At 41.3% G+C, this 12,570-nt stretch overlaps 1 protein-coding gene across 1 annotated transcript in view; it reads left to right on the top strand.

The window, feature by feature from the left end:
• Nucleotides 1-800: 800 nt before the first annotated feature.
• Nucleotides 801-12,570, top strand: part of LOC129856156 (asialoglycoprotein receptor 1-like) — a 15,243-nt gene continuing 3,473 nt past the window's right edge. Inside the window, exons 1-3 of the mRNA XM_055924260.1 lie at nucleotides 801-852; nucleotides 4,011-4,178; nucleotides 5,806-6,021. Coding sequence (XP_055780235.1) covers nucleotides 801-852; nucleotides 4,011-4,178; nucleotides 5,806-6,021 — 436 coding nt within the window. The remainder of the gene's footprint in view (nucleotides 853-4,010; nucleotides 4,179-5,805; nucleotides 6,022-12,570) is intronic.

Raw genomic sequence — 12,570 nt, 5'->3', positions numbered from 1 at the left:
GGTTTGAATGTGATTGGATACTTAAAACAGTGTGACCTGGACACACAGAGGGCAGAACAGTGCTGAGATGGCACACACACGCACGCACGCACGCACGCACACACACACACACACACACGCACACACGCGCACACACACACACACTTTTACATTACAGAGGTCTTGACATTAATTCATTATTTTTTATTTGGTCTGTAACACCATGGGCCAAATAGGTGACTGTAAATGGCATTGTGTTGTATTATGCAAGACAGCACTCTACAAAATAAAATGAATTATTATTACCATACAGCGAATCAGACAATGTAGGCTTCCCCTCTGCCTATTGGTTTATTTACATATTCAAACCTGTCTTAAAATTCAACATCGCCCATTTAATTAAGACATAAGCTTTTTACCTGACTGGCTTTTCAAAGACAGCTTGAAGTGTGGCCTACACGTTTTGTGCTCGTATACCTATACTAATGTAAATGGACTAATAACTCGTCAACTAGCAAAGAATATCAACAAATGTGCACACGAGCGGCTCTGATCTGAACTGATGTGAAAAGCGGGTTCACTCGCGGGTGATTGAAAGGCCAGTCTTGGGCAACCCCTGACAATAAAATTCTACTCTGTTGTGTTCTGACTTTGCCTACAACAAAATCACAGACTCAATCTTGGAAAATTTGATTTGTTTAGTTGCATTGAAAATGGGCTGATATAATATAGATTCGTTCACAGAGAAAACATTGATCTATATAGTGCAAACTACTGGGGTTGAACTCAGTGAAGTTCAATCTCAACCACCTATGTGTAGCATGGCGTTTCTTCTGCGCAGCAGTCCTGGAGGAAGTGCGCGGCCGCTCACGTGTGCAGTTTAAAGGGAACATTGCTGTCCACTAGACTGTCTGTTTTTTTATGGTTCAAGGTCACGGTAATAGAAGGAAGAAACTGAGCTTGTAGAAAACAGCCAGTAGGGGGAGACAAACACCTATGAAAGTAGGTATTACACCCAACATGAGGGACTTTTCATACCAGCATCACATTGACATACAGATGATAGACCAAACCCAAAACGGACCCTTAGATTAACCCTAACCCTAACCTTAACCTAATTTTAATTTATTGAGAAACTGAACCGATTATGAAGTTTAAAATGAAGTTATGAAGTTTAAAATGAAGCCTTTTTCTTTATATATGTTGTGGAAGGACCACCAGAGGGTAGGCTGGGCTCACGGATAGTAGCCCAACAAGGCATGTGAGACAAGGTAACCAGAGGCAATTAAGCACAGCTGACGGTACAAATGACATATTCTCTTTCCCCTATAAGAGAGTGGGAGGAACCAGCATATCTTCTCTGGAAGATGGCTACCAAGAGAGGGGAGCTATCCAAGAAGATCCATTAAGACGGTGACAAATCTGTGATTGTTGTTATAGTTTAAATATAATTGTCTGGTGTTACTGTTTCAGCTAAAGAAGATGTATGTTGTTCCTTGGGAGAATCTCATTGATTGTGTTGGAGTGTTTATATTGTCAGAAATCTCTCAATAGAGAAATGTGTTCAATCAAGAAAACCTACTCCTGACTCGTTTATTCCACCCTTTCCGCTTTAGAGTGACACCAAATTACTTGGTCCGCTCCCAATGTCCTGTTGTACTTGTGGTGACCTTATATCCATGGATGAAAAGTGGCCTGTGTTTTCAGGACAGATACAGATACAGATACAGTACATAAGACCTACATAGAATGGGAATAATGACATGAAGGGTACATCTCAAATGGCACCATATCCCTGTATAGTGCACTACTTTTGATCAGGGTCCATCACTATGTAGGAAATAGGGTTCCATTTGGGACAGAGTAGTTTAGGGAAGTTATTGCTGGAGAATCTATTGTATTGTAATTTCAGTTGATTTCAGCATGTGTTGCTGTGCCAACTCACATTTAGCCATACCACTGACTTCCTTTAACAGCTTCCTGTATGTCTGTCTGTCAGTGGTTGGTGGTTATTAGCAGACCTGGGCCAAGTATTCATTAGGGCAAACCATAGTAAAATGTTTTACAACGGCACAACAAAACACATTCTTATTGGACAGGTATAGTTAGCCCCTCCCTGTTTCAGTTGCTTTGTTCCATTTGGTGCCTAATGAATATGACCCAAATACTTTAGGTGTGCTTGGTTGAGCTTGCCTGGCTTAATAGAAGCAATAGAATGGCCCCAAATGCTCAAAGTATGACAGATTTCTAATAATATTTAAACAAAGGGTATTAGTTTTTAAAGCATCCAGAGACATTAAGATGTATACATCCAATATGTTAATCAGTGATATAGTAGTAAGAGACCATATGAGGGTGTGTGTCTGGTGTATGTATTTGTATTTGCATTTATTATGGATCCACTGTAGTTCCTGAGAGAATGTAAGAGAGGATTGTGGTATGTTATCGTGTGTGTGTGTGTGTATGCATGTGTCTGTGCCTATGTTTGTGTTGCTTCACAGTATGCGGATGGAATTTACCCCAGAAGACCAGGAAGTTAAAAAAAGGTGTAAAGAAGGTGTCCCAACTATAACCAGCCATGACATGTTTCTGTTCCACAAATCCTCATCTATAACAGGGTCACAAGCAGTCAGCTTTGGACTCAGACTGTCACGCCCTGATTTTTTTCACCTGTCCATGTGCTTGTCACCACCCCCCTCCAGGTGTCACTCATCTTTCCCATTATCCCCTGGGTACTTATACCTGTGTTCTCTGTTTGTCTGTTGCCAGTTTGTCTTGTTTGTCCAGTGAATCAGCATTTTGCTTCAACTCCTGCTTTTCCCCAGTCTCTATTTTTCTCGCCCTCCTGGTTTTGACCCTTGGCTGGCCTGACCCTGAGCCTGCCTGACCACTCTGCCTGACCCTGACCCTGAGTCTGCCTGCCGTCCTGTGCCCTTGCCCTTACTCTGGGTTACCGACCTCTGCCTGACCTGACCCTGAGCCTGCCTGCCGTCCTGTACCCTTGCTCCACTACTCTGGATTACCGACCTCTGCCTGACCTGTAGTTTGCCTGCCACCCTGCACCCTTGCTCACTACTCTGGATTAATGACCTACCTGTTTTGACCTGTAGTTTGCCTGCCCCTGCTGCTGTAATAAACATTGTTACTTCAACACAGTCTGCATTTGGGTCTTACCTGAAATGTGATACAGACACTCAGTCCAGGGGCCCCCCTTAGTGAACATTTGGTTTTTACCCTAGCACTACAAAACTGATTCAAATCATCAAAGCTTGATGATGAGTTGGTTATTTGAATCAGCTGTGTAGTGTAGGGTAAAAACCAAAATGTTCACCAATTGGGGCCCCGGGACTGAGTTTGGGAAACCCTGCTTTAAGACACTGTAGCTATTGTCAACAAACATTGTTGAAAATGTCTGAGTCCATCTAAAACAAGCCAGATATGACCAATAAGGTTTGCCAGAGGTGAGATGGAGGAAAGTATTGTGGATATCTACATCAGTGCAGACACACTGGGGGAACAGTGAGATCAGCACCACAACACATCTGCAGAATGGCCAGCTACATGACAGTTACAACACCCTTACTGAGGAAAGAGACCAACTACAGACTAGCTAAGACAACCTAACTGAAGAGAGAGACCAGCTACAGACCAGTTACAACAACTTAACTGAAGAGAGAGACAAGCTACAAACCAGTTACAACACCCTGACTAAAGAGAGAGACCAGGTACAGACCAGGTACAATAACTTAACTGGAGAGAGAGACAAGCTACAAACCAGGTACAACACCCTGACTATAGAGAGAGACCACCTACAGACAAGCTACAACATCTTGACTAAAGAGAGAGACCAGCTGCAGAGGAAGAGAGATGATTTTGAATGTTGGTACTACATCTTGATCAAGACTAAAAACTGGAGAGACAGCAGACAGGACTGTACCAACAGAGCCTTGAGGCCTCATTTATCAATACTACTCCTACTTAACCCATCAGAGTCTAAGCCCTGTGTTGTCCTTAGTTTTCCACCATTTCAGTCCCCTTCACCGTAGAAACGGCCAACAGAACCGGAGGAAACTTTACCGTCAGAGCCACCGACGATTGCAGATTCACTTCTTCCTTCCCTGCTAACATCTCCATGGTGACCGGGGGCGGGGCAGCCAACGGTACGGTGAGCCTCATAGCGCCCGCCATCAGGAACGGATGTACTATAACCCTGTCCGTTGTCAGCAAAGTAAGGGTCTTGTTTCAAAACTCTAAAATGCCCTCCTTTTCTCATATCCTCTCTCCCTCACAGCCACTGATTTGAACGGAATTGGTTGCTGTAAGCTACCAGTTGTTATCAGCTAAATTACCTCTCTCTATCTCCTCTCCCTCTTCCACCCTTCTCCTTCCCTTCCTTCCTCCCTACTACAGGAGACAGATTTCACCCTTCCCCAGAATGGGCTACCAGGCATCTCCTCCAAGGGACCAGGGTTCCTGACTAGAAGCCCAGTTTCGATTGCTCCTACAGTTTTTTTCCCGGTACTGTAGTTTAATGGACGCTTGGCCCAGAAAGACAATTTTCCATACTCGGCCACATAGAGAGCCCAGATTTGAACATTTCAAATAAGACACTTTAGTCATCACCTTTGTGCACAAAAAATCTATTGAATTATTCAAATAATTGTCACTGACGGAGATTTTTTTTAAACATGAAGTATTCATCCAACGTCTGCCTTGTTTTTGGATGACGTTATGACGTCTATGTTGCTCATGCTGCTCCCTGTGCACACTGAGTGCTAGTGCACATGTGATGTTGGAGAGTGTAAACAGGATGCAACCCGGATATAGATGTCTATCTGCGTATGCGAAGGTGAACACCTTGAAAACAACGGGTGGACATCTTGGACACAGTCTTTACCTCAGTGGTCTTCTCTGACTGTCCGTTAGCATGCAGCTCCTCAAACTGGTGTTATTACACCTCAGTGGTCTCCTCTGACTGTCCGTTAGCATGCAGCTCCTCAAACTGTTGTTATTATACCTCAGTGGTCTCCTCTGACTGTCTGTTAGCATGCAGCTCCTCAAACTGTTGTTATTATACCTCAGTGGTCTCCTCTGACTGTCCGTTAGCATGCAGCTCCTCAAACTGGTGTTATTATACCTCAGTGGTCTCCTCTGACTGTCCGTTAGCATGCAGCTCATCAAACTGGTGTTATTACACCTCAGTGGTCTCCTCTGACTGTCCGTTAGCATGCAGCTCCTCAAACTGTTGTTATTATACCTCAGTGGTCTCCTCTGACTGTCCGTTAGCATGCAGCTCCTCAAACTGGTGTTATTATACCTCAGTGGTCTCCTCTGACTGTCCGTTAGCATGCAGCTCCTCAAACTGGTGTTATTATACCTCAGTGGTCTCCTCTGACTGTCCGTTAGCATGCAGCTCCTCAAACTGGTGTTATTATACCTCAGTGGTCTCCTCTGACTGTCCGTTAGCATGCAGCTCATCAAACTGTTGTTATTACACCTCAGTGGTCTCCTCTGACTGTCCGTTAGCATGCAGCTCCTCAAACTGTTGTTATTATACCTCAGTGGTCTCCTCTGACTGTCCGTTAGCATGCAGCTCCTCAAACTGTTGTTATTATATCTCAGTGGTCTCCTCTGACTGCCCGTTAGCATGCAGCTCCTCAAACTGTTGTTATTATACCTCAGTGGTGTCCTCTGACTGTCCGTTAGCATGCAGCTCCTCAAACTGTTGTTATTATACCTCAGTGGTCTCCTCTGACTGTCCGTTAGCATGCAGCTCCTCAAACTGTTGTTATTTTATCTCAGTGGTCTCCTCTGACTGTCCGTTAGCATGCAGCTCCTCAAACTGGCAACTCTCTGCCAACCTCTCCGCCTGTGTCAAAGGGGCAGGAATCATCTGCATCAGCCTATACCAGGGCAATGGGACCCTCAACACTTCTAGGGCAGTGGGCCACAGGTCCAAGAATGTGACCAAGTTGGACTACAGCTTCACCTGCTGTTCAAAGAAGGAAGAGCTGTTGGTAGTGGACAGGGCAGGCAACGTGGGTGTGTGTCTGGGATTAGTGAAGGACTCTGTGGGGGTGGTTGTGAGCTCTACAGCCCAGGTCCTGGTTTCCCAAAAGCATCTTAAGTCTAAGTCCATCGTTTCAAACATAGGATCCTACTGTTCTCAGATGAATTTAGCCTTAAAATGCAATTGGGAAAACGGGCCCAGGTCTCTGTCACCAACACTACAGCTGTACCTGTAGTTAGTACTACATCCACCCAGGTCTCTGTCACCAACACTACAGCTGTACCTGTAGTTAGTACTACATCCGCCCAGGTCTCTGTCACCAACACTACAGCTGTACCTGTAGTTAGTACTACATCCACCCAGGTCTCTGTCACCAACACTACAGCTGTACCTGTAGTTAGTACTACATCCACCCAGGTCTCTGTCACCAACAATACAGCTGTACCTGTAGTTAGTACTACATCCACCCAGGTCTCTGTCACCAACACTACAGCTGTACCTGTAGTTAGTACTACATCCACCCAGGTCTCTGTCACCAACAATACAGCTGTACCTGTAGTTAGTACTACATCCACCCAGGTCTCTGTCACCAACACTACAGCTGTACCTGTAGTTAGTACTACATCCACCCAGGTCTCTGTCACCAACACTACAGGTGTACCTGTAGTTAGTACTACATCCACCCAGGTCTCTGTCACCAACACTACAACTGTACCTGTAGTTAGTACTACATCCACCCAGGTCTCTGTCACCAACACTACAGGTGTACCTGTAGTTAGTACTACATCCACCCAGGTCTCTGTCACCAACACTACAGGTGTACCTGTAGTTAGTACTACATTCACCCAGGTCTCTGTCACCAACACTACAGCTGTACCTGTAGTTAGTACTACATCCACCCAGGTCTCTGTCACCAACACTACAGCTGTACCTGTAGTTAGTACTACATCCACCCAGGTCTCTGTCACCAACACTACAGGTGTACCTGTAGTTAGTACTACATCCACCCAGGTCTCTGTCACCAACACTACAGGTGTACCTGTAGTTAGTACTACATCCACCCAGGTCTCTGTCACCAACACTACAGGTGTACCTGTAGTTAGTACTACATCCACCCAGGTCTCTGTCACCAACACTACAGGTGTACCTGTAGTTAGTACTACATCCACCCAGGTCTCTGTCACCAACACTACAGCTGTACCTGTAGTTAGTACTACATCCACCCAGGTCTCTGTCACCAACACTACAGCTGTACCTGTAGTTAGTACTACATCCACCCAGGTCTCTGTCACCAACACTACAGCTGTACCTGTAGTTAGTACTACATCCACCCAGGTCTCTGTCACCAACACTACAGGTGTACCTGTAGTTAGTACTACATCCACCCAGGTCTCTGTCAGCAACACTACAGCTGTACCTGTAGTTAGTACTACATCCACCCAGGTCTCTGTCACCAACACTACAGCTGTACCTGTAGTTAGTACTACATCCACCCAGGTCTCTGTCACCAACACTACAGCTGTACCTGTAGTTAGTACTACATCCACCCAGGTCTCTGTCACCAACACTACAGCTGTACCTGTAGTTAGTACTCTGTCCACCAGAGGCCCACCTTTGACTCTGTCCCTGTATCTAAGGATCTGTGTGATGCTTTCTCTCCTGCTGTGGAATAGAGTAGAGCTGTAGAGTTGTATAATAGTTCATGTAGGTAGATGTCATGTGGAACAGTGGAATCAGTGCAGAGAGAGTTGTGTCATTAGATGTAACCAGTATGTATATGTTATGTTGTACTGAAAGACAGGGTGGAGATATGAATGTTCTGTCATAATACATGTGAAGGGTTTTTATTCCTCTTTCTATTCTATTACATCTGTCAAACTGAAACTATGGAGATATTGTCAGAACGTCTGCTTTTCATTCTGAGAAACTCTTCACCCTCAGCATAGATAAAAAAAAGACCCCTACTATAAATGGCCATTGGTGGCCGGTCACACCACGGGGGGAAGTCTCCCCTACGTATAGATCTAGGATCAGGTTTCTCTCCCCCAATCTTAACCTTAACCATTAGTGGTGGAAATGTAAAACCGACCTAAGATCAGTGTCTAGGGACAACTTCCCCCTACACCACCAGTCATAGAGTGAGAGCCATAATGTGTTCTCCATTTGAAGGCTGGGGTGCTGTAAACTCAGTCAGGATATATGTAGTGTATATGTCAATTAACAGGATCCCAAATAATTTTTGCAGATACAAAATTGTGACCCTATGAATTCATACATACATCATATAATATGATATAGAGTCACATCATGTATTATATTATCAAACTAAGGCTGGTTGGAGTCATATCATGTATTATATTATTACACTAAGACTGGTGGAAGTCATATCATATCATGTATTATATTATCAAAATAAGACTGGTGGGAGTCATATCATGTATTATATTATCACACTAAGGCTGGTGGGAGTCATATCATGTATTATATTATTACACTAAGACTGGTGGAAGTCATATCATATCATGTATTATATTATCATACTAAGGCTGGTGGAGTCATATCATGTATTATATTATCAAACTAAGGCTGGTGGGAGTCATATCATGTATTATATTATCAAACTAAGGCTGGTGGGAGTCATATCATGTATTATATTATCAAACTAAGACTGGTGGAGTCATATCATGTATTATATTATCAAACTAAGGCTGGTGGGAGTCATATCATGTATTATATTATCAAACTAAGACTGGTGGGAGTCATGTATTATATTATCAAACTAAGACTGGTCGGAGTCATATCATGTATTATATTATCAAACTAAGACTGGTCGGAGTCATATCATGTATTATATTATCAAACTAAGGCTGGTGGAGTCATATCATGTATTATATTATCACACTAAGACTGGTGGAGTCATATCATGTATTATATTATCACACTAAGACTGGTGGGAGTCATATCATGTATTATATTATCACACTACGACTGCTGGAGTCATATCATGTATTATATTATCACACTACGACTGGTGGGAGTCATATCATGTATTATATTATCACACTAAGGCTGGTGGGAGTCATATCATGTATTATATTATCACACTAAGACTGGTGGGAGTCATATCATGTATTATATTATCACACTACGACTGGTGGGAGTCATATCATGTATTATATTATCACACTAAGGCTGGTGGAGTCATATCATGTATTATATTATTACACTAAGACTGGTGGGAGTCATATCATGTATTATATTATCACACTAAGGCTGGTGGGAGTCATATCATGTATTATATTATCAAACTAAGGCTGGTGGGAGTCATTTCATGTATTATATTATCACACTAAGACTGGTGGGAGTCATATCATGTATTATTATATCAAACTAAGGCTGGTGGGAGTCATATCATGTATTATATTATCAAACAAAGACTTGTGGGAGTCATATCATGTATTATATTATCATACTAAGACTGGTGGGAGTCATATCATGTATTATATTATCACACTAAAATTGGTGGGAGTCATATCATGTATTATATTATCATACTAAGACTTGTGGGAGTCATATCATGTATTATATTATCAAACTAAGACTGGTGAGAGTCATATAATGTATTATATTATCAAACTAAGACTGGTCGGAGTCATATCATGTATTATATTATCAAACTAAGACTGGTCGGAGTCATATCATGTGTTATATTATGAAACTAAGACTGGTCGGAGTCATATCATGTATTATATTATCAAACTAAGACTGGTCGGAGTCATATCATGTATTATATTATCAAACTAAGGCTGGTGGAGTCATATCATGTATTATATTATCACACTAAGACTGGTGGGAGTCATATCATGTATTATATTATCACACTACGACTGGTGGAGTCATATCATGTATTATATTATCACACTACGACTGGTGGGAGTCATATCATGTATTATATTATCACACTAAGGCTGGTGGGAGTCATATCATGTATTATATTATCACACTAAGACTGGTGGGAGTCATATCATGTATTATATTATCACACTACGACTGGTGGGAGTCATATCATGTATTATATTGTCACACTAAGGCTGGTGGAGTCATATCATGTATTAAATTATCACACTAAGACTGGTGGGAGTCATATCATGTATTATATTATCACACTAAGGCTGGTGGGAGTCATATCATGTATTATATTATCAAACTAAGGCTGGTGGGAGTCATATCATGTATTATATTATCACACTAAGACTGGTGGGAGTCATATCATGTATTATTATATCAAACTAAGGCTGGTGGGAGTCATATCATGTATTATATTATCAAACTAAGACTTGTGGGAGTCATATCATGTATTATATTATCATACTAAGACTGGTGGGAGTCATATCATGTATTATATTATCACACTAGATTGGTGGGAGTCATATCATGTATTATATTATCATACTAAGACTTGTGGGAGTCATATCATGTATTATATTGTCAAACTAAGACTGGTGAGAGTCATATAATGTATTATATTATCAAACTAAGACTGGTCGGAGTCATATCATGTATTATATTATCAAACTAAGACTGGTCGGAGTCATATCATGTATTATATTATCAAACTAAGGCTGGTGGAGTCATATCATGTATTATATTATCACACTAAGACTGGTGGGAGTCATATCATGTATTATATTATCACACTACGACTGGTGGAGTCATATCATGTATTATATTATCACACTACGACTGGTGGGAGTCATATCATGTATTATATTATCACACTAAGGCTGGTGGGAGTCATATCATGTATTATATTATCACACTAAGACTGGTGGGAGTCATATCATGTAATATATTATCACACTACGACTGGTGGGAGTCATATCATGTATTATATTGTCACACTAAGGCTGGTGGAGTCATATCATGTATTATATTATCACACTAAGACTGGTGGGAGTCATATCATGTATTATATTATCACACTAAGGCTGGTGGGAGTCATATCATGTATTATATTATCAAACTAAGGCTGGTGGGAGTCATATCATGTATTATATTATCACACTAAGACTGGTGGGAGTCATATCATGTATTATTATATCAAACTAAGGCTGGTGGGAGTCATATCATGTATTATATTATCAAACTAAGACTTGTGGGAGTCATATCATGTATTATATTATCATACTAAGACTGGTGGGAGTCATATCATGTATTATATTATCAAACTAAGACTGGTGGAGTCATATCATGTATTATATTAACACACTAAGACTTGTGGGAGTCATATCATGTATTATATTATCAAACTAAGACTGGTGAGAGTCATATCATGTGGTATATTATCAAACTAAGGCTGGTGGGAGTCATATCATGTATTATATTATCAAACTAAGACTGGTCGGAGTCATATCATGTATTATATTATCAAACTAAGACTGGTCGGAGTCATATCATGTGTTATATTATCAAACTTAGACTGGTTGGAGTCATATCATGTATTATATTATCAAACTAAGACTGGTGAGAGTCATATAATGTATTATACTATCAAACTAAGGCTGGTGGGAGTCATATCATGTATTATATTATCAAACTAAGACTGGTCGGAGTCATATCATGTATTATATTATCAAACTAAGGCTGGTGGAGTCATATCATGTATTACATTATCACACTAAGACTGGTGGAGTCATATCATGTATTATATTATCACACTAAGACTAGTGGGAGTCATATCATGTATTATATTATCACACTACGACTGGTGGAGTCATATCATGTATTATATTATCACACTACGACTGGTGGGAGTCATATCATGTATTATATTATCACACTAAGGCTGGTGGGAGTCATATCATGAATTTTATTATCACACTAAGACTGGTGGGAGTCATATCATGTATTATATTATCACACTATGACTGGTGGGAGTCATATCATGTATTATATTATCACACTAAGGCTGGTGGAGTCATATCATGTATTATATTATTACACTAAGACTGGTGGGAGTCATATCATGTATTATATTATCACACTAAGGCTGGTGGGAGTCATATCATGTATTATATTATCAAACTAAGGCTGGTGGGAGTCATATCATGTATTATACACTGCTCAAAAAAATAAAGGGAACACTTAAACAACACAATGTAACTCCAAGTCAATCACACTTCTGTGAAATCAAACTGTCCACTTAGGAAGCAACACTGATTGACAATAAATTTCACATGCTGTTGTGCAAATGGAATAGTCAAAAGGTGGAAATTATAGGCAATTAGCAAGACACCCCCAAAAAAGGAGTGATTCTGCAGGTGGTGATCACAGACCACTTCTCAGTTCCTATGCTTCCTGGCTGATGTTTTGGTCACTTTTGAATGCTGGCGGTGCTCTCACTCTAGTGGTAGCATGAGACGGAGTCTACAACCCACACAAGTGGCTCAGGTAGTGCAGTTCATCCAGGATGGCACATCAATGCGTGCTGTGGCAAAAAGGTTTGCTGTGTCTGTCAGCGTAGTGTCCAGAGCATGGAGGAGCTACCAGGAGACAGGCCAGTAGATCAGGAGACGTGAAGG

Source organism: Salvelinus fontinalis, chromosome 5, assembly GCF_029448725.1.
Source record: "Salvelinus fontinalis isolate EN_2023a chromosome 5, ASM2944872v1, whole genome shotgun sequence".
NCBI classification, from domain to species: Eukaryota; Metazoa; Chordata; class Actinopteri; order Salmoniformes; family Salmonidae; genus Salvelinus; species Salvelinus fontinalis.
The sequence above is the reverse complement of the archived record's forward strand: the minus strand, read 5'-3'. Positions and strand labels throughout refer to the sequence as shown.